This window comes from Schistocerca piceifrons, chromosome 2 (assembly GCF_021461385.2).
Source record: "Schistocerca piceifrons isolate TAMUIC-IGC-003096 chromosome 2, iqSchPice1.1, whole genome shotgun sequence".
Classification (NCBI taxonomy): domain Eukaryota; kingdom Metazoa; phylum Arthropoda; class Insecta; order Orthoptera; family Acrididae; genus Schistocerca; species Schistocerca piceifrons.
Window position 1 is genome coordinate 379852490 of NC_060139.1, and position 23594 is coordinate 379876083.

Consider the following 23594-nt stretch of genomic DNA (forward strand, 5'->3'; position numbering starts at 1 on the left):
CAGATATTTCAACACAAGTCAAGCAATGCATTACAGCAGATTTATCGTTGTACGCTTAAACGTAATCAGTCCTATTCCATCAGACACACTGACACACTGACACCCACCTTACAGGATACACTGTGAGTGCATGGTAAGTGGCTCCAGCAAGTGCAGTTCGCTCTACAATTTCCGGTAATTCCTAAATGGACAAAATTTGTGCAGCCTACCAGTACACAATTAATGGTGACAAAATGCAGTAAGTTTCTGGTCATTCATAACGCATCACAAATTGACTACAACACAGTTACATGGATGAAACAACAAGTTCACTGTTACCAGTCACCGTTTTATTTATTTCCACGACGCGTTTCGAAGATTTAAACCTCCATCATCGGGTGGATTTACATTAGTAAGTATTACATATACTGCCACATTTGTAAACAAATATGGCGTCTGGAATCAGCTCGGTGCAAGGTTCGTATAGCAGAAGTGAAGACATAATCGCAAAGAATATACATCATAACAATGTTATTACAGAATAATTGCTTTTAGCATTTGGCGGTGTTTGTTTTGAGGTGTCAAATATATGTGTGTGTACTTCAGGTGGTATATAAATCCAATTCTGACAAGTTAAAACAGCAAACATTCGTACTCATTTATACAATCAGGTGAAATGTTAAAATGGCTTAAACTTCATACTTATTGATAACAATTAGGTGAAATGTTACTGACTGTAATTACAATGATCATATTGGCTACAACAGTAAAATCATACATACATTACACTCTTTGATTGGGGTTAATAAACAGGTGTGAAGTGAGGGGCTGGAGGCAGAAGGAGAGGTAGAGAGAGAGAAAGAGTGTGTGTGTGTCTGTGTGTGAGTGAGTGAGAGGGAGAGGGAGAGGGAGAGGGAGAGGGAGAGAGAGAGAGAGAGAGAGAGAGAGAGAGAGAGGGAGAGAGGAAAGAGTGATTATATGAGAGGAAACATTTACATGGCAAGGAGTCTTAAGATTGCATGTTGCATATATTAGCTGCCTAAAGGTTGGGGTAATACATTGGTTAATGCTATAAAATATGCAGATAGATATACATTTGTGCCAGTAGTTGATGTACATACAGTTTTAAGCTGACAAGGGGTACAAGCTGTTGGTGTGACGAATTATCTGTGAATGAGGTCAATCTCTTGTACTCTTGGCAGCTGTCAATATTTATGGTAAATATTAGGGTGTGTGTGTGTGTGTGTGTGTGTGTGTGTGTGTGTGTGTGTGTGTGTGTGTGTGTGTGTGTGTGCATTTTTATGAATGTAGGCAGTTGCTGAAAACGGAGATGATACTATTGTAAATATTGTCATTTTTGTCATTTAAGATGGATTCTGGTTGTTTCATTTGACGTTTGTATATTTGGAGTGTTTCAAGGATGTCTAGTTTTCTGCCTTTTGGTTGGATGTGTAAAATGCTAATACTTGTGTTGTTAACATGGTGTTTTGTTTCATGCAGGTGGGTAGCTATTGCTGATGTGTGATATTTTTTGTTTTTTAGTGCTGCCATGTGTGCCGTGAACCTAATCTCAAATGATCTGCCTGTCTGGCCTATGTAGAAGCAGTCACAGTCCAAACATTCAATTTTGTACACACCTGTGTGATGAAGTGGGTTTTGTGTGCCGATTTTGTGGGGTAACTTCTGTCCAATCTTGTTGTCTGTTATAAAGGATATGCTTATGCCTTTCCGTTTGAAGACATTGGCAATCTGGTATGAAATGTTACCCAGAAAGGGGATTGTATGGAAGGTGTTATTCTCTTTTTGTTTTTTGTGTTGTGATTCCTTTGCCATTATTGAGTGTTTTAGAGTGTCTACTATGGAGCTGTTACAACCATTTTCAATAGCTGTTTGTTTTATTATCTCAATTTCTTGATCACATTTATCTTCTGAGAGTGGTAGTTGGATAGCTCTATTAATCATGTACCGGAATGCTGCCATTTTGTGTGCTGCGGGGTGGCAAGAGGAGTTGTGGATTGTGGTATGTGTTGTGGTAGGCTTCCGATAAATTTCAAACTGATGTCTGTTATTCTTTATTCTAATGGTAAGGTCTAGGAAATTTATACTGTCGTCTTTTTGATGTTCAACTGTGAATTTTATGTTTTCATGGGAGTTGTTGAAAAACTGAGTCAACTCACTGATGTCATCTTTAGTGCCTTGGATTAAAATGATGGTATCATCTACATATCTGTAGTAGTAGATGATATTTTTCAGGAGGGGGTGATTGGAATTCAGGATTTTGTCTTCTAGGTTACTTATAAATATTTCTGCTAGCAATCCGGAAAGATTTGAGCCCATTGCCAGACCATCTGTTCGTTGATAGATTTTATTGTTAAATTTAAAATAGTTGTGTGAAAGTGTGAATTCAAGCAGGTCCATTAGTTCATTAATGTGAGTTGAAGGGATATTTTTGTGTTTATGTAGGTTGACATTAATTATCTGTAGTGTGGGATCTATTGGCACAGAGGAATATAGGTTTTGTATGTCAAATGAGCCAAGTGTGGCTCCATCAGGTACTTGTATGTTTTTGACATATTTTGTAAATTCTGTTGTGTTTTTAAGTGTTCTCTCATTACTGAATGTGTATGTTTGTTTGAGAATTCTGAAGAGTATTTTATTGAGCTTGAATGTTGGGCTGTTCCTACAGTTCACTATGGGCCTGATGGGGGTCCCATTTTTGTGGATCTTTGGTTGTGATCTAAGGCAAGGTGCTTGTGGGCTCATTGTTACAATGTTTCTTGCTTCTTGGATGGTGAGTAGGAAGTTAATGTTGTTTGAAATGTGTTTAATCTCCTTTTGTATTCTGGCTGTTGGATCTTTATGTATTTCAATTACGTTGCTAGTTTGGAAGTAGTCTAAAGTTTTTTCTATGTATGTTGTTCTGTCCATTACAACAGTTGTGTTGCCCTTGTCAGCTTTTACAATTATTGCATTATTTACTTTTAATTTAGTCTTAATGGTACGTGTAAGGGCTTCTTCTCTTTTCTTGTATGCTGGGAAAGGTTTTGCAATTTCCTTTTCAATGATTTCATTAATTTTGTGGCAGGCTGATATTCTGTCAGTTTGCTTCTTAAAGGCGATGGTCGAGATTTGTGTTGCACAAGTGATGAGCTTTTCTTGGTTCTTTTGATCCAGCGGAGCTTGAACATTGTGTTTTAAGCCTTTGCAGAGTAGTGCCTCTTCTTCTGGAGTGAAAGTTATGTTCGTGTTGTTGAGGAATGGTGTGTAGAATGTGTGTTTCTTTTGGCTGTTTTCGTTCGGATTGGGAGGTAATTGTTGCTTTATAAGATTGGCTATTTTTTTCTTCTGTGTAGTTTTCGTTTTCTGTACGATGAACTCGGTGTACTCTTTGACTTTTTTGGTTATGGAATCATATTCTAATCTATGAAGCAACTTTCCCAACTGTAATTCTGCTTTATAAAGCTGTGCATTGAACATTTGTTTTTTAATATAAAGTTCTTTCAGTTCATTTTTCACCCAGAGTTTTCGTGCGATTTCCAGTGTTTTCTTCGCAGTTGTGTTTGTTTTGATGTCAATCTTGACATAATTTGGGATGACGTTATTCTTGAGACAATTCCTATTGAAGTGTATGTGTTGTGTCGTCATTGCGACCTTTTCTGCACTGTTTTTGTATTCGAAAATAGCCTTGATTGCCTGACTGGGCAGATTAACTTTAAATGCGAACATTTTTAGGTTAGGCTTTACCGTGACTGTTACTGACATTAGATGAAACAACAAGTTCACTGTTACCAGTCACCGTTTTATTCCACGACGCGTTTCGAAGGTTTAAACCTCCATCATCGGGTGGATTTACATTAGTAAGTATTACATATACTGCCACATTTGTAAACAAATATGGCGTCTGGAATCAGCTGAGTGCACACACATATATTTGACACCTCAAAACAAACACCGCCAAATGCTTAAAGCAATTATTCTGTAATAATATTGTTATGATGTATATTCTTTGCACTCTGCGATTATGTCTTCACTTCTGATATACGAACCTTGCACCCAGCTGATTCCAGACGCCATATTTGTTCACAAATGTGGCAGTATATGTAACACTTACTAATGTAAATCCACCCAATGATGGGGGTTTAAACCTTCGAAACACGTCGTGGAATAAAACGGTGACTGGTAACAGTGAACTTGTTGTTTCATTTAATGTCAGTAACAGTCACGGTAAAGCCTAACCTAAAAATGTTCGCATTTAAACAGTTACATGGATTTAAAATTCACTGCCAACAACAGACAGCAACAAGATGCCACATCTACCAATCCAATGCCTCCACACCAACACTATGCAGGTCACTGACAACATCACACTCACAAATTAAGCACTTCTCAGCCACTGTTTATAGAAATGTATTTTACATAAAAGGTCAATGGGCAACTGCAAATAAGTACTAAACAACTAAAAATACATAAGGGATAGAACAAGATACTAATGTCAAGTTCTATGTATTCTATAGTAAACTTGAGTTAATATCCGAAAGCTGCTTTCCAAAAATTATCCAGAAGATCAATTAGAAAACAGGTAAGCCATGGATAATGAAGGGAATTAAAATCTCAGGTAAGAGCAAAAGGGAAATTTATATAAAGTCCAGAATAAGGCAAGAGCTGACATTATCTGCATGCCACAAAAAATACTGCAGTATTTCAACGTAAGTCATTAAAACGTCCAGAAGCATGCACGTCCTAATTGAAATAAATAATACAGATAATAAGATTAAAACTATATGTGATACTGTCAAATGGGAGAAAGGACAGCTAGTTAATGTACAGGATACCACAGCAATTAAATTAAATGATAATTATGTGACTGAGAGTTCAAAAGTTGCAGATACTTTTAACAGTTACTTGCTAAATGTGGCAGCAAAAATATGTCATTCGAAAAAACCTGAAGCAACCAGAAGTAGGACAAACATCCTTCAATGAAATAAATAGAACTCTAAAAAGCAAGATCTCATATGGTGCTGAACAGAATTTTGAGTTGTTCCAACTTAATAAGTAGTGTCCTTAATTATATCTGCGGTGCATCGATAGCAAAAGGAATTTTTCCGGACAAGTTAAAATATGCAATTGTGAAACCTCATCATAAGAAAGGTAAGAAGAGAGACTTAAACAATTATCACCTAATTTGCTTACTGACATCCTTTTGCAAAATATCCAAAAATGTAATATAGTCAAGAGCAGTCTCACACTTAAAGAGTCACCAATTTACTAAGTACATCACACTTTTGATTCCAAAAGATTGCTGGACTGATAATGCTAGTTATTACAAACCTTAAATTATAAAATATTGCCAGTTGGAATTTCCTGTGATCTTTTCAAGGTGTTTGATTAGCTCATGTTACTTTCCTAGAAAAACTCAAGTTTTGTGGGGAATGCAAAATGTTGTGCTGAATAATTCAAACAATATTGGAAGGATAGAAAATTGTAATCACTGGGGAGAAACCACAAAGGAAATCCTGTTCAATTTTGGGCCCACTCCTATTGCTTAGGCATGTGAATGACTTTCCACTTAACAATCAACATGCAGAATTGGTGCTTTTGCAGGGGATGCCAGTACTATAATAAATCCCATAAGAGGAAAAGTAATGGAAGAGATGGTAAATGATATTTTCCAAAGAATTATAAAGTGATTCTCAGAAAATAAACTCTCCCCAAATTTGAAAAAAAAACACACTATACTCAATTCTGTACAACAAATAGAGTCATAACAACAACTGATGTAGCACAAAAGCAAGAGTCAGTAAACAGGGTAGAATGCTATAAATGTTTGGGTGTACATATTAATGGAAACTTGAACTGGAATAAAAATATTACTGAGCTTCTCAAATAATTACTTTCAGCTACTTTTGTTCTTCGTATAATTGCTAATCTTGGAAACAGAAGTATAATTTTTCTGACATATTTTGCATATTTCCACTCAATAATGTCTTACAGAATATTTTTCTGGGGTAACACACCACTTAGAAAGCAAGCATTGATTGCACAAAAGTGATCAGTAAGAATAATATGTGGTGTTCACCCACAGATGTAATGTAGGCACCTCTTTAAGGAGCTAAGCATTTTAACTATGCCACAATACATATATTTGCTAATGAAATTCTTCATTAATAATCCATCACATTTTGAGGAGAACACTGATGTCCATACCTACAACACCAGAGGGAAAAATTACTTATTACTCAGTATTAATGTTGCCAGTGGCTCAGAAAGGAGTTCAATATGTATCAACAAAAATTTTTGATCATTTGCCCAATAATGTAAAGTGTCTGACAGGTAGCACAGCATGTTTTAAATCTAATTCAAAATCATTTCCCCTGGACAATTTTCCTTCTATTCCATCCATTTATTCTTAAAAACTGGTAGCCAGGAAAAACAACAACAACAACAACAACTTGTTTTAAGCACAGTTGCATGAGTAGGACTAAAACAATAATGTGTTCATAATGTTGACACTAATCACATATACATATCCTGTAAATTGACTCATTCCACATCATTTCGATAAAAGAATCATTCAAATGATTTACGGAACATGTAACTAACTCCACTATATTAACTCAATCTCAGTGAAGTTATTTCATCTACTTACACAAGAGAACTGCAGAGGACATGGTGGTCAGAAACAAACTGTCGATACACTGAAAAGGGAACAGTGCTCATGGCGGTGAAGTTGCCTGTCCTTGAAGAATGCTACGACTGTCGTAAAGTATGACTAACAATCAATTTCCCTTATACCAGTGTGCAGAGATTTACATAGAATCTGTACATATGCTTTTCTTGCATTTGTATTAATAGCAACTCATATCTATATTCACTGAAGTAATAAAACACTAAGTGGAAAGTAAACACCCTCATCATGCGAGCTGGGCTGCAGAGATGTTGGTATAACTTTGTGAAATGCCCTGGAGCATTTTGTGATCTAGTGTGGTGGAGAGAATGGTAAACTGACTGCGCACTCTTCATTTTGCAGACCTACCACGGAGAGAAGTGCATGACCACAATCTGTTGACTTACCTTCCCTCACACTTCTGATCTCCACCCCTGCCTTTCCAGCTTGTTACACTCACTCACAGAACACAATTCATCCCTTAAGACAGCTCTGCTGCACTTAGATATTGTACACACATTTAATATTTTTCTTAACTCACTTCATTTAACTGTTTTTAAGATTTAATTCTGTACTGGGAAATGTTTTTGCTAGATGTTGCAGTTTACAGAATATTCAAGAAAAACCTATGAAAGTCTTTTTTACGTGTGCCTCTCCCCATCCCCACGCTCACATACGTCACTTAGGTTTTTTAGTATATTGTTCATGACACTCAATACAACAGTACAAAAATTTGCAAACACTTGACTGTTTCCCCCAGGACACATTTTTTTATCTTTGTTGACAGGGCTATATTTGTGAGAAAAGATGTTGGCCTTTTTAGTTACCATAACATCCTGAAACATTGTAATACTTCAAGCCTCTTGTTTTGAGGAGTACAACTGTGATTTTCTATCACAATCTTACTTTCAGAAAAATAGCTGCTGCTATGTGGTGTCCTGAAATGCAAGACAATGGGTTAGCTTAAAACCAAAACTTATATCCACATGAATATTACCCCTGTATAGTAAAGTGGGTGATCTAACATTCCAATTAATAGCGAAGCAGCAGCAAAACACGCACATTAAAGAAGGTTGTAATTAGGCAAGCTTTCAGAGCCAGTGGCTCCTCCTTCAGGCACAATGGTTGGAAGGGAGGGAAGAGGAGTAAAGGAAAAGGGCTGGAGAGGTCTAGGAAAAGGGGTAGATTTCGGGAGTCACCCAGAACCACTGGTCATGGGAGAGTTATTGCATGGGAACCTGTGCGGTAAGTCTCCCCTGACTCGCGGTTCTGGGTGACTTTTCTGAAATCTCCTTTTCCTAGAACTCTCCAGTCTTTTTCTTTAACCCCTCTCCCTAACCCTTCAAGCTTTCTGCCTGAACAAGGAGCCATTGGCTTCGAAAGCTTGTCTAATTACAATCTTCTTTTATGTTTGTGTTCTGCTGCCACATGGTGAGAAGATTTTTTACCTATCCAATTAGATTATTTGGTCAAAAATTGTTTTCATTGTTATATTTTCCAATTAAGAGTGCTTACAGACCTGTCCAACCCGACCCTTGCTTTTGAGCATGATACCTCCACTTGAACACGCTGCAGCAACATGCCCTTGAAAATCTACACACACTGCTCCAACAGTATCTAAACGTGCAGGTTCCCATTCAGCTCCAGTATCCTGTGAAAAAAAAATCTGGTCTTTGGTACCTACGTGACACATTACATATTAAATTCTGATAGGTATTTTTCTGAAGACCTGACTCCAATGAAAAAGCAACTTTAATGTTGTTTACCTCCATCTGATCTTCTGGAGCAATTGTTACTCTTCTCTTGTATTTATTATACCTTCTCTGTTGTTCCGCTGTAACAAAAGGCAATATTAACTTCTCTAGATGTTCTCAGTGCTCAAAGTATATTACAATATAGTCAATAAGCCAATCATAGTACTGCAAACTCAATAACCATGTAAAGTAAGCAAGGCTTTTTAAAGTTACTTTCACACATATAATCCCCTACATGTCAATATTTATCACACATACATTATTCTTGGCCATAAATAACTTATACAATACCTGTGACAAGAGCTTCTGGAGGCACAAGCTCAACACCCACTTTTGCAGCATGGGCACGGGCACTATCTCCAACGAGCATACTGGAAAGGATTGAAGCCGTAACTTCAGCACAGATAAGCATTTTATGTTTTACGTGATGAAAATGAATCTGTGGTTATCAAGCAATTACAAAGCAGCAAAGCATTATTGGGTCTTTATTTGTAAAACCAACAAATAAAAAAATACATTTGAACCAACATGCTATAGAATTTTGCAGCTTGTCTTTTTATTCTATACATTACAGTAAGGTAAAATCCAAAATTAAAGCTTTTTTTTTTCAAATTTCACTTCTTGAATTATTGATTTCCTTTTCCAAAATTGTGTGATTTTTGTAATGTTTTGAATCCATAAAATGGTCATACCTCTATAACTATTGGATCTACTGACCAGAAATTTATGTTTTCTCCACAATTTCTCGTAATCTTTACATTTGCTACTTCAGCACCCTCACAAAAATTATACATTTTCCCAAATCAAGCTTGCTTTAAACTGATGAAATTTTAAAATGGGAAACATTTTAATGCTAAAAAATTGCACATCAGTCATGCTTTATTTGTTAATGTGTGTGCCTAATTTCACAATGAAATAAATTTTATTTGACCGCAATTTTCATTGTCAGCTGTGTCACAACTGCACAAAATTTGCAGGCCAATTCATAAAACTAAAGTTAAAATGTAATTATTACTTACTAATTACACACACTTTGGTTTATCATATTAAAAATGTAGTAAACCATGCCAAATAACAATTTGACATAAATAATGTAAAGGATCTTATGTGTTTTTCATTTATATAGGAGTTAATGTTTATAGAACAATGGAAAATATATATTATCAGTATATGATTCAACAAAAACATTCATATCTATTGATGAAGAAGAGATGAATTGTTGAGATAAAATTAGCAGAGCACTGGAGTGGGAAAGGGGAGCAGGTTACTGCACACACGTACAACTCATTAAACACAAGGTGGTGACGTGGTGGAAGAAAAGCAATGGTGTCATGATTAAAATGCTCAATCATACAATGAAACACTGAGAGGGACATGTTGGAATATGACACATACCAAGCACTGTCACTGTGCTTGTCATATAATGTTTTACTGAATGATTAACCAGTGGGAAGTTCTGGCTGGAATATCAAAAATGTATGGAAAAGATAAGAGTGCTACTTACCGTAAGAATGACATATTAAGTTGCAAAAAGGCACAATTAAGAGAGACTAACACTTCAGCTTTCAGCCACAGCCTTTATCACAAAAAGGCGCGCCCACACACACACACACACACACACACACACACACACACACACACACACACACACAGCACACCTCATGCAAACATGACAGCCATTTCCAGACGCTTGGACCAGAATGGCTTCTAGTCCAAGCTGCCAGAGATGGTGGTCATGTGTGCATGAGGTGTACTTGCTTGTTTAAATGAATGTGTGTGTGTTTCACTTGAAGGATGGGATCAAAAGCGAAGGTGTAAGTGTCTTTCAATTGTGCCTGTCTGCAACTTAATGTCATCTTTACTGCATGTAGCAATTTATATTTTTCTTACATTATTGGGCAATCAAGCATTTCAGATTATGACATCATCACACTTCTGCCACATTGTCACTTGAGTATATTCATATAGAATGTCTTAGGGTCATTCCATGTCGGTTCAACCAGGAGCTCCAGCTCACAGTCTCAGATTTGACTGAAATTCAGTACACTAATTCAACCATGTGTGGAACACTCGTGTACAAAGTATTAGTTTCCCCTGCCAATTAGTTCCAGGATTATGACTTGTGAAAGAAGGTGGCGTGACCCGCATCTGGCAATCTATCTTCAGACCCAACTTCAGGTCTTAATAACTTTGGAACTATTCCACACAGTCCAGTGAAATTTGTACAACCCAGTAACATCCATTTCGAGAACACACTCCATGAATCAAAATAACAACAACATATTTCTGAGAGAAAATAAAATATTCCAAAATGTGATTAAAAAAATGTAATACGTTAAAAGGCACATACTGTAGGTGCCCTCTATGCCAAATATAATTCACTCAAAAAGACTATAATTTTTTTTTTTTTTTTTTGTAAGCTTAATGTGGTCTAAACACACACAGAACTCATCATGCCCATATCAGTCACAAAAACTGAGTTACATGCACACGAAAATACAAAAAATTACCTGAAAAACATGGATTTTCGAAGTGTGGTAGCACAAAAGGGACAAGTGGTATCCAAGCCAAATTTCACACACTGCATAAGCAGACCATAATGATAGATATCTAAAAATTTCAGCATGTTATTGCAAGACATCTGTGTACAATGGAAGTTGACAGATGTATTTGGTGATGTGGCCATTGTTCCACAACATAATTTTGTAAAAACGTATTGTAAACTGTTCTGCCTCTTCTTATCCTCTCCCACAACTGTTTAATCACTAAGCAATAACATATAGGCAGATTAACACAACCTATCATTAACGTTTACTGCACCTTAACTGCTAAAAACCAGTCAATTGTGCTTCGAACAGAAGCTCTCCCACACTTTAGCTACTGTACTCTGTACATTGAGTGGCAAATTGTACTGTCTTCCTGACATTGTGGTAGGAACTGGAACTGTCATAAGAATATGTTCAAAAGGAATCCAACACCTGTCTGCCAAATGTGGCCAATGAAATGATCTTGCTGGTCCTGCTGGTGCCATTAAGTTCACAAATACATCACCTTCTGCTTCACAGCACTCTGCAACATATCCTAAGTACCATTTCTCATCATAAACAGCAATAACATAGCAACCTGGTTGTATGTTGCTACTTTTGCTTCTGAATCCTGAGTCAGACACACTGTGAAGACACATGTTGTGCATGAACCTATAGTTATAACCGGACAGTCTGCCCATCTGCACATTGTCAGAGTCTGCTGGAGAGAAGTGATGATGGCTCCTTGTGCCTGCAACGTGTTCTTGTCTGCTTTTTAGCAACTCTTCGGCTGATTTCACCTCATCTTTCGAAACACAGAATGATTGTGTGCCAGAGATATTTTCCGGTACCCAGGTAAATAATTGAAGAGGTGTTAGAATGTGACCTTCTGTAGGGTGCTGCAGACTAGCTCGTGATGCCATGCGCTTAATGGTAGCACCAATACCATCACATACATTTTTACCATGACTTGTTGCGAAAAAATTCCATTCTGTGTGAATCTGAATATCATGGTAATGCATGCATAACTTTTTGAGATTTTTACAGTTTTTGTACTGACTATCTGCCCCATCACTAAAGTAATTTGCAAAATGTATGTGAGGCAGCTTGTTTTTCACATATGCCATGACAGTGCGAATGTGGGCATGAACTGCAATGGCATCATGAATTAAACAGTCACTAAATACGCCCAGGTTCATGATAGACACATCACCTGATTCACCTCTATAGTAAATCGCAAATGGCTGGAGAGTTGCTTGACTGTTGTCCCAATGATATCCATGGATAGCATCTTGGACTATAAATGCATAATTTTCAGAAAAATCTAGTATTACTATAATTTCATCTTGTTTCAAATTATCCTTACAAAACTGGAGATAAGCCGATTGTGCTGTTGCTGTGAAGCTGTGTGTGGTCAGTTTGTCCATTTTTTGACAACACATTTCAACAAAATCTTCCACTGTACTTTTCTTTGTTTCAAGACTTGTGCAACCCATGTGTGTCCATCGTTTATAAGAAACAAGTTCATTGTCATCCATAAGGAGTTTACCATACAGTTTGTTATTCATGTGTTCTGCAAGATTTGCCTTACCAGCACATTTTTCACACCTGTGTATCATGCACTGGTAGGAACTGATGTCACACACTAGCAACTTCATTGCACGTTTCTAATCCAGACCAGAATCCTTTATAGCAGCAAACATCAGCTTAGCATTTTGATGGGTTTCACATACACAAACATTGTTTGTGCCCCTTGCACTTACAGGCACAACCCATTTTGGCCGAAGATTGATAAAAGATGATAAACCTACTTTGGTATTGGGATACTTTTCCTTGAATTCTACTTATAGTTCTGATATGTTGCATGGCAATTGTCTTTTTTGCACCTGTACACGTACATTTCCCATTTTCACCGTTACGTAGTCTTTTTTTTCCAGGCATTATTCGGCTGTAGTCATTATTTTTATAAAACTCTGACACTGGCACCTTTATTTCTGAACTCAATTGCTTACCCTGAGCCTGCTGAAGTTGTGGAAGCACTCCTTGGGTTGCTTTTCTTTTCCTAGCTTGCTTTACCATATATGTAAAACATTGAATTCCTTTGCAATGTAGTCAATAGACCAGCTGTAAGGTGCAAGGGTAAGAATAGCTACTTTTTTCTGGCGTGTGGATATGGCACATTTTTCTTTCAAATCATGCACAATTTTGCCCAAATCAGAGCATTTCTGGCATGATTTATGTTCCTTTGGAGCAGATAGTTCTTCCTCTTCCACCATTAGTGTGTCAGCTATTTTGTGTTTTAAATCCATTTGAGCTTCTTGTAGTTTTCTTCTACCATATCTGGGCCTGTCTCTTTTCCGAACTTTGTGTGTATTCATGGGAGACAAACCAAGAGCAGTCACTGAAGTATTTAATTGCTCATCCACTGTGGTTGTAGGTGGCTGATACCCTTCATCACTGTCATATAAATTATCAGAATATTCATTTTTTAGCAGTGTAACACGCCTGGAACATAACTTTTGTCCTGGTTTCATGTTAAGTCCCATGCACTGATTCACTTTCAATACTGATTTTATATCAATTTCTCTGAGGCTACACTTCTGTCATCTTATGAATCTGAAATGGATCAAAACAACTTCTTTGTAGGAAAGAATACTTATCCAAAAACACTTTCACATGATGATAACAAACACTAAAGCTTCCTGGAACTGAATTTCTTGTGCCTACAGAGTGTATCCCGGATCTCCATAGCAACAGATCTTGGTCTGATTCATCCAGATCATACAGTACAAAGCAAATGCCACGTTTTGTTCCATATGTTTTATGACATTCAAATGCTTGTGCTCTACCAATACTGCAACTTGTTTCAACAAAAGCACCACTAGTAAATTCTTCTGCCTCCATACTGACTTTCCACAACAGTACTGACTAGTCTGAACTAGAATCTTAAAAACATGAGTAACCTGTAATTGTTGTTTGTTTCCTTTGTTGTTCCTGCCTAACAATGACTCATTCTGTCCCTGAAAACTACTATTGTTCAACTTTCTGATGCCTAATGGTTCCCAACAATTGCTGCAGCTTTATCTGAAACAAGCTGTCTGCATCATCACTATTAATTTCTAAATCGTGTTAAAAGAAACATAACCAAATACATCTCTGTCAACTTTTATTGTACACAAATGCCTTGCAATAACATGTTGAAATTTTGCCACATATTATATTATGGTCTACTTATGCAGTGTTTGAAATTTGGCTTGGATATCACTTGTCTCTTTTGTGCTACCACACTTAGAAAATCCGTGTTTTTTGGGTAATTTTTCAAATTTTTGTATTTTTGTATGCTTGTAACTCTGTTTGTGTGACTGATATGGGCAAGATGAGTTCTGTGTGTGTTTAGGCCACATTAAGCTTACCACAAAAAAATTATACCCTTTTTGAGTGAATTATATTTGGCATAGAGATCACCTACAGTATGTACCTTTTAACGTATTCCATTTTTTAATCACATTTTCGAATTTTTTATTTTCCCTCAGAAATATGTTTTGGTATTTTGATTCATAGAGTGGGTTCTCTAAGTGGATGTTACTGGGTTGCAAAAATTTCACTGGACTGTACGGAATAGTTCTAAAGTTATTGAGACCTGAAGTTGGGTCTGAAGATAGATTGCCAGATGCGGGTTGCAATTTCCGGGTCACGCCACCTTCTTTCACAAGCCATAATTCTGGAACTAATTGGCAGGGGAACTTAAAATTTTGTACATGAGTGTTCCACACTTGGTAGCATTGGTGTGCTAAATTTCAGCCAAATCTGAGACTATCACCTGGAACATTTTCTCAAATTGGTTGAATTGACATGGAATGCCCCCTTAATAAATTATGGTTTTCTTATCATTCATGTTCATCTGCTATGGAAGCATGACACATTTCAAATATTAACTCTCTTCCAATTATCTGACAAGGTTAAAGAAAAATATTTCATCAGTCACAAATGATGAACAAGCAGCAGAAATAAAGAAGTTCGGCAGAATAATTTTGCGAGGCTGTAACAGTAACAGAGGCTCGTAAGCATTTAATGCAATAATGTATTTATTCCTATAAGCAAAGTTAAACCAATGGTGTTTCTCATTTTAAGGATTCTGATGCTCATAAAATTCAAGTGGATCCTGATGCAGATGAAATGCTTTTGAACAGATATAGGATTTGTTGATTGTGCTTGTGACAACAAATGGTGGATGACTTCTGTGCTATCAAGAGATGTGAAAGAAATAGTAAACCTTGTATTTGTGCAGCTTTGTGAACAAGCTCCTTCTTTTTCATAGTCAAGAATTATAGATAAATGGACTGTTACAGAAATAAAGTCATACTTTTAAAACTAAGCCCCAGTACTGCTGCTGGAAGAACACATGAACTATCAGCTGGAGAGATGTGAAAGGCTTATCAGATTGTATTGGGGAAAAAATGTGTTTTTATATTAGTAATACGCCATTATTACTTGAGAGGACAAGACTATGTTGTTTAAAAGAAGACTGCAATAAATTATACTATCTTAGTTTGTAATAAGATTGTGATTGGATGACCATAACGTTTGCTGAAGAACACTAGAAAATTTCACATTGCAGAGAATTCAAACAATAACATTCAGTAACAGCAACACCAATGTTTAATTGATAATATTAATGTGTGTGTATATTAAAGGTACAGTTAAGTAAATTGCTCATATGCTTTATAGAGCATCTGTTGCTATGGTCTGTGTTAAAATTGTTTCCACTGTTAAAAATGGGGAACGTAAAATCTGAATTTAAATATAAATCTAATAATGTAATAAATTGTCACCAAATAAAAAATGATAATGACTTTATTTCATTGTTGACATTTAAGTTTTCCCTTGCAACTTGGTTATAAGTCTGAAGTCATATAGACTGCACCCAGTATCCTGTGTTTACCAGTACAATAAAATTTATTGTAATATGTTCCCATTGTTATATCATTTTGTCAAAAAATACTTGAATTAGAAATTTTAAAAATTAAAAACACATTTTGTTTGGAAAAATTCAGCACTTTAGAGAATATTATCAATTACTGTATATTTTTAAAACTTATAATAAACTAAATAAAATTGTATTAATTTTAGGTCTGTTAAGTCTATATGACCTACAGTTTCTTTTTTTTTTACATATGGTCTCTGTAAGGTTTCAAAACTTGACAAAAGAATCATACAATTTTGGAAACTTTAAAAATTAATAACTCAAAAATGAAAGGACAAGAAATTTTAATTTAGAATTTTTCATGTAGATAAAAATGAATATCAGTGTACAAAAATTATCAAAATCTGAGAAGTCAAGAACCAGACCATTGATTGATTTCACATGGGATGACAACTGTGTAAATACCAACAACATGCATCAGGCCAAATACATCATTATAATTTATGGAAAAAAACTAGAAAATAGTAAAATATGGAAAGAACTGTAACAGTTCATTTTGAAATTGAACATAGCAGATTTCTGAATATGACATATGGTAATGCAGACACAAAGCCACCAGTGGCAGGTAGCATCTTGGTTCTGGACATTGTACAGGTATACAAGTGTGGCAACTGCTGCAGTTGTGACAAAATTCAAGAACAATCAGACACATTATTGCTGAAGTTTGATTTCTAAGGAAGTGTTTCTCTGAATTTAAAAGAGGTCTGTTGATTTAGGAAATAAATTGCTGACTGTCACTGCTGAAACAGATCAATATCAGATAAGGATAGCTTGCTCTTGTTTGAGGCGGCAAAGAGAGATCTGATAAACACCAATGATTTGTTTGTAATGACTGCACATGAGAATGCTGGTATACAGGTGATACTGCCAAAAGCCATGAATTAGGATGCAGACAACTGGGAGCTGTGAAACCTATGCCCATAACATAAAATTTGTGTCATACCAAAAAAAGAGAAGATGTGTTTAGTCAGAAAACAAAATGTGCCAATACTGAAATTACTGCCAGGGAAGAACTCACACTTGAAAGATTAAAATTGTTAACCATCACCATCTTGCAGTATGGTTTGAAAATGTATGGACTCAGAGTGGCAGGGTCATAGAAGAGGGCCATAAATTAGTAATAAACATCCCTCACCTCAAACACATTAAATGAAATCCTGCAAATAAAGAAGAATTGCACTACGGTTTTTGTTCATTGTATATTTGTGTCTTTCTTTTACTATTATATTTCCCTATATTATTATTCTGTAAGTGTTAGTTGTGTATGTACAAGGTAATCAAAAGGTCAACACATCACAAAATAATCAAGAGAGAGAGAGTGTGTGAGTGTGAGTGTGTGTGTGTGTGTGTGTGTGTGTGTGTGTACTCAAAATGGTTGCTCTGTTCAGTACCGCACGCATGAGCTCCTTTAACTATGAGTGACACTACTCTGCATAGCAAATTGACACTGATTTTATTAATTCCCATTGTTATTTTAATGTTTAGTTCCACCAATATGAGCAGCCTGTCTATAAAGACTCTTACTTTAAGACAGTCCAACAGAATTCTGGAGACTTTAAATCGGTATAACATGGGGGAGGAAGAGGGGTGGCATTTTCCTTTAGGGATGATTCAATCACCAAGAGATTCACTCAAGAAATGAGTTGTTTCATTAGAGCCCTCTGTGCTAAGACACAACACGACTTATCACACTCCAATTTTCTGACAGTGCAATGTGTTTTCACAAAAGGCAGGTGCCTTTCTGGTTGACAAAGTTCTTGTGTTAAAACTATTCATGTATCCACTGACAGAAACCACTCCTATTCAGAGAAATAAACATGGTCCAGTTCTGCAGTTCCACGAATATCAACAAATGACTGAAACCAGCATGCTAAACACTCTTCTTTTCTATTCCTGCACACTATGAACATGATATGCACGAAGTTTTAAATTCTGCTTAACTTTTAAAGCCCTGTTGTATGAAATTAAGAAACTGAAAAATTGGCCAAACATTTTGAAGTTGAATACAGCAACACATCCCTCACCTCAGCCAGTTTAGCAACTATCAAAACAATCAGTCTTCCAGTTCTCTTCTCACATGTAACTGATCCACAATCCTTGAAATGGGCGATTTATCTCATTTTTACTGAACTGCACTGCGGCATCTGGATATTTCCTATGAATTGTGTCTGCAATACAAGCATAGTGAAGACTGGCACAATATGGTTCAAAAAGGAATACTCATTGCTTTTGGGAAAATGATGCATTTATCAAGGAATGAACTGTGCAATAATACAGAAATCATGTAACCTATATCAGTTACATCGGTATTAATGTTTATTGTTGGTAATACCTGTGGTGCTATCTTACTGTGGCCGACTGAACAAATGCAATCCAATGTAATTCCTATTTAGAGACACATTAATTTTCACGTGCACAACTTTTTGATTGCATTATATATTCATAGGTCAGTGTAATTAGAACTCACCTATACACAGTGAATCAAAAAGGCCTTTACAACTCTGGAATGATATAGAAATTTCTTGAGATAACTTACAGAATCAGTACATGTGTCATTTTGTAGCAAACAACCCCAAGTTTCACATGAAAGTGTTAAGTGTCATTTTGTTTTGATGCAACTACCATCTGTGTTGCAGCAAACATCCCACCGGTAATTTTTCCCCACACTCATTGCAGCAAAATGGGCGTAACTTGTACAACAGCAGTGTAGATTCGATTTGTAACTTGTAGGCCTGACTGGAGGTTCTTTAGCGTTTTCAGTGTGAAATTTATGCTGAATAGTTGTTGCAGAGTTTGTTTCATGAAATCAAACAGCGAGCATGCTCCGTAACAGTGAAAGTAGCCATTTTATCTGTGCACTGCACTGGTGCTCCTGGTGGTAGAATGGGGTGCTGAAGCACTTTGTGAATAAAATTTGAAGTTGTTTGCTTCAAAATGACACATCTACCGATTCTGTATGTTATCTTAACAAATTTCTATAGCATTCCATATATGTAAAGTCCTTTTTGATCCACCCTGTATTCCCAACAATCTCCCTGGTCTGTCCTTTAACTCTATAATTTCTGTTTTCCTCACTACTGTTGCCTCCTCTATTAATTGTGTTTTATTGTAAACAAGATCTAAATGGATTAACCTATCCCAATCCAATTTATACTTTTATTTGGTTTACCTCTGCTGGCAGGAATGCAGAACACCAGCGTCACTTCTCTCTGAAACCTTTAATCAGAGCCACTTTTTAATTACTGTTTAAGACTGATAGGAGCACTCAGTGTCATCTATTATCTCACCTTTTTTACAAACACTTCTTTTCTGTAATTTCTTTTAGCCAGTCCATCATTTGCTGGAACCTGTGCGGAACTGTTTTATGTTCACAGAAAGCTAAGTTTGGAGGACAGCTCTGTGTTGGTGTGAAACATGAACAACTTAGAAAATGGAAATTAAGCAGTTAGAAGCCTTTGAAATATGCCAGTATAAGAGGCTACTGATGATCAAGTGGACTGTCATCCAGCATCCCATGCATCATTTAGAACATATTAACTGGAGAAATAAAATGGTTGGGCACATATTAAAAGATAAATAATTTCTGAAAACTGTAATTGAAAGGATGGTGGCCGGAAAGAATAACATAGCAGGCATAGATAAGAGTATACGCGGTGGACTGTCAGTGCTCTAGGATGCAGCAGCTATGCTCAAATGAAAAGAATATCTAGCAAGCAACAGGAAAGTATAACTGCTTCAAACAAACCTTGAGGCTGATGACTTACATAACAATTCTGCTACTGGTCAGACACAGGTAAGTTAATCTAATGCTGTTGGTTCCTGTAAGAAGAATCTATACAGCAATGAGATATAGAAACTTATTTTCTATTTCTGTTATACATTTGGTGGTGATAAAGATATGGATAGTTCAAAAGTTTTATACACTGTAACATGGACACAATCTGATCAAAAGCATATGGACAACCCTATGCAATGCAGAATTCACCACTAGATGTCACAAGAGGCCCATGTACCAGTATAATGAAAGGTGGAAGTATTGTGTTGTCAGCAGAGCAGCAGTAATAGTGGAATGGGTTGGTCACAAGACATTGATCACTTCAAACATGGACTAGTCATTGGATGCTATATGACCATCAAAGATATTTCAACCCTTCTGAGGCTGCCAAAGTCGGCTGTTGGCGATGTGATTGTAAAGTGGAAATGCAAAGAAACTGCAACAGCAATAACCAAGAACAGGCAGACCTAATGTACTATCCAAGAGGGAGCTTAGAGCATTGTGGAGGGTTGTTGTAAACAATCACATGAAATTAGCAGAAGGAATCACTTGTGAGTTATAAAGTGCTATCAGCAGTCCAGGTAGCACAATGACTAACCACAGGGAGTTAAAAAGAATGGCATATAATCATTGAGCAGCCCCTCATAAACCACAGATTTCTGTAGTCAATGTTAAGTGAAGCTTGTGGTGGTGTAAATAGCAAGACCACTGAACAGTACACGACTGAAAATGAGTGACTGGGAACGATGAATCACACTATACCCTGTGGTAATCCGGTACGAGGCGAATGCCTCAAATATGTTACCTGCCATCACATGTAGTGCCAACAGTGAAGTACGGAGGACACACAGTTTTACGATATGGAGGCGTTTATTACAGTTCAGTTGTGATTGGCTTATTGTACTTAGGGGAACACTTAATACAGAATGATATGAACACATTTTATAGCATTGTGTACTTGTACAGTAGAGGAAGAGTTCAGGGATGATGACTGTTTGTACTTCACTGATCTCTTGAAATATGCAGAAGTAAAACCATTGGTTAGATAAGGTTCGAAAGATGATATGGGAAATTATCGCCCCATTTCTATACTACAAGTCATATCAAAAATATTCGAAAAAATTGCTGCCTTAGAGATATAAAGCATCATCACAGATTATTATATCATTTTACAAAACCAATTTGGCTTCCAACAAGGTAAAAACAATGTAGATGCGATAATTAAGTTCATGAAAAAATTAGTTCATCACCTGATAGGAAAGCTAAGGTAGCAGGAATATTCTGTGATCTCACAAAAGCATTCGACTCTGTAAACCATGCCCTGCTGCTTTTCAAACTCAACAGGTACGGAATTGGGATACTGCTTTGAAATGGTTTGAATCATGTCTCACGGAGAGGGAACAAGGGCAATAATCACATCAAATGGAGCAGATTACTGCTCAGAGTGGAAAACTGTGTCACAAGGTGTTCCTCAAGGTTCAATCCAGGGACCAATTTTATTCCTGTTCTATGTAAATGTCCTGCCGCTCAATATAAATACTCATCTAACTTGTTTGCAGATGATACTTCTGCCCTAATTGAAAATGAAAATTCGGCCAATATACCACAGAGTGTCATGAATACATTAAATGACTCAGAAATGTGGTTTAATCTAAACGGCTTAAGGCTAAACATTTCGAAAACCCACATGATGTGTTCAGTCAAAAACTGATGAAATCTGTATCACTCACAATAATCAAAAAATGGAAGAACTTGACACAGTCAGGTGCCTAGGAATAAACTTAAAGAGAAACCTGAGTTGGCATTCAAATATAGAATATCTATCAAATAAGTTAAACAGCCTTGCATTTGCAATGGAAATTTTAGATAGTGCCACTCATATGGACACCAAGAATCTACTTTGAATCTGTTATTAGATATGGCATAATTTTTGGGAAAACCCAGGAAACATTACACAAATTTTAAAGTGACAAAAAAGAATCATTTGTAACACGTGCACAACATAGCCATGGGCATCATGTCGACCATTATTTAAAGACCTAAAAAAATAACTGTCCCCTCCTTATACACCTTTGAGGTGATTCTTTTCCTACGCAGCAGAGCTGATTTTTTTAAAAAAAAAAAAAAAAAAAAAAATTTTTGAACACTCATATAAGACAGAAAGAAAACTTTATTTTCACCTCACATTGCTTAAAATTGTTTGCTCAGACTCCTCAGTATATAGCCACAACACAACAGAATAAAGGGGTGCGACATAATGAACATGAAGCTAAATATTTTAAAAGGCAAGTTGCACGATTTTCTAATTGAAAGACCTACTACTAAGATTTAATGAAGGCTGAAGTTATACTTTGAGCTGGGTCCATAAAATCGAATAAAACTTTATGCTAGTTACAGCGGATGTAAATTATACAAAAGCATTAGAAAGAACCTTGTATAAATTCCCCCGTAAGTAATATTGTAAGTTTGACAAATTTTAAATAAGTAAATCCATCACCAAGTAATACTGTAAGCGTGACAAAATTTCAACTACTGAATTGTAACCTTGACGCATCTCTTGCACATCAGTACATATCTCTCTTACATCTGTATGTTATGAGATGAATAACAGACACTTCACATTCCACCACCATGACAATGTAACTTGTCAAAGCAACAAATGTGAGGCAATGGTTTGTGGACAATAACATTCCTGAAATGGAGTGGCTTGCCTTGAGTCCTGACCTGAAATCCATGGAACAACTTTAGGACAAGTTAGAATGACGACTTCACTCCAAACACAAGTGTCCAACACCATTACTTTCTCTGATATCGGCTCTTGAGGACAAATTGGCTGCCATTCCTTCACAGACATTCAGACACTTCACTGAAAATGTCCACATCAGATTTCAAACAATCATAAAGGACATGGGCCAACGGAAGTGTCCGATTCCACCCGTCTGCTTTGACACATTGCATAAGGGTGTTGTTGTGTGTGACATCATTACGGCGCAGAGTTTGAGTTGGTTGTGTTTGTAGATGTCATCTTGTTCGGTTTTTTCATATCAGTAGTTATAGTCGACCTATATAGGTCAAGGGAAGTGACCGATTCCTATTTTCATATGTACGTACAGGTGTTTTGGTACCATCAGCTGTGGTCAAGGGAAATGTCTGATTCCAATTTCCGTAGTTTTTGCTGTAGACGTTGGTGTTTTGGTATCGTCAGCTGCCGTTGACCTATATAGGTCAAGGGAAGTGTCCAATTCATGTAGATTTTGTAATTTTTTTTTTTTTTTTTTGTTCGTCATCTTGTGTGTTTTGGGATTGTGGAGTTTTTTTACTGTTATATTTAGCTTGTCCCCTCCTTAAAAACCCCAATTTCCCACGGTTTGAGTGTATTTTTGGAGGGAGATGTTACTGTCTTATTTATACATATTTTTGTGTTTGTTGCCATGTGTATGCAGTGATATCATAGGCGCCATATTGGAGACGATTACAATAGCCATTTCTGCCATATTGATGACATCCTGGGTCAAAGCAGACGAGCGGAATTGAACACTTCCATATTCCCGGTAGACACACCCCATATTAATGTCCACTAACAGGTGTCCACATACTTTTCATCAGACAGTGTATTTAACATGCTCTTTTCACTACAATCAGCCTTAAAAATGGCAGCATTCACCTTATCCATTTGACATGAAATTCAAACTATATAAACTTTTCAAATAATGCTAGTCCTAAATCTGTAAAATACAAGTAACACACACCAGTTCCTACACTACCAAATAAGGAAGGTGCTATAATTTATAATACACCAACATATGAAATGTAAGTCACATATGTAATGACTGTGCACAGTTTTCAGACACCAAACAAATTCTAATTCTCTTCTTGTCACAGCCATAGAATGGCACTGTACCACAAAAACCTA

The 23594-nt window shown here is 36.5% G+C and overlaps 1 protein-coding gene across 1 annotated transcript in view; it reads right to left on the reverse strand.

Moving 5' to 3' along the window:
• The window catches only part of LOC124777745 (threonine aspartase 1), a 54498-nt gene that overhangs the window by 15343 nt on the left and 15561 nt on the right, over positions 1 to 23594 (reverse strand). The window contains exons 4-6 of the mRNA XM_047253246.1: positions 8689 to 8768; positions 8410 to 8477; positions 8163 to 8294 (exon numbers count right to left, since the gene is read on the reverse strand). Coding sequence (XP_047109202.1) covers positions 8163 to 8294; positions 8410 to 8477; positions 8689 to 8768 — 280 coding nt within the window. The remainder of the gene's footprint in view (positions 1 to 8162; positions 8295 to 8409; positions 8478 to 8688; positions 8769 to 23594) is intronic.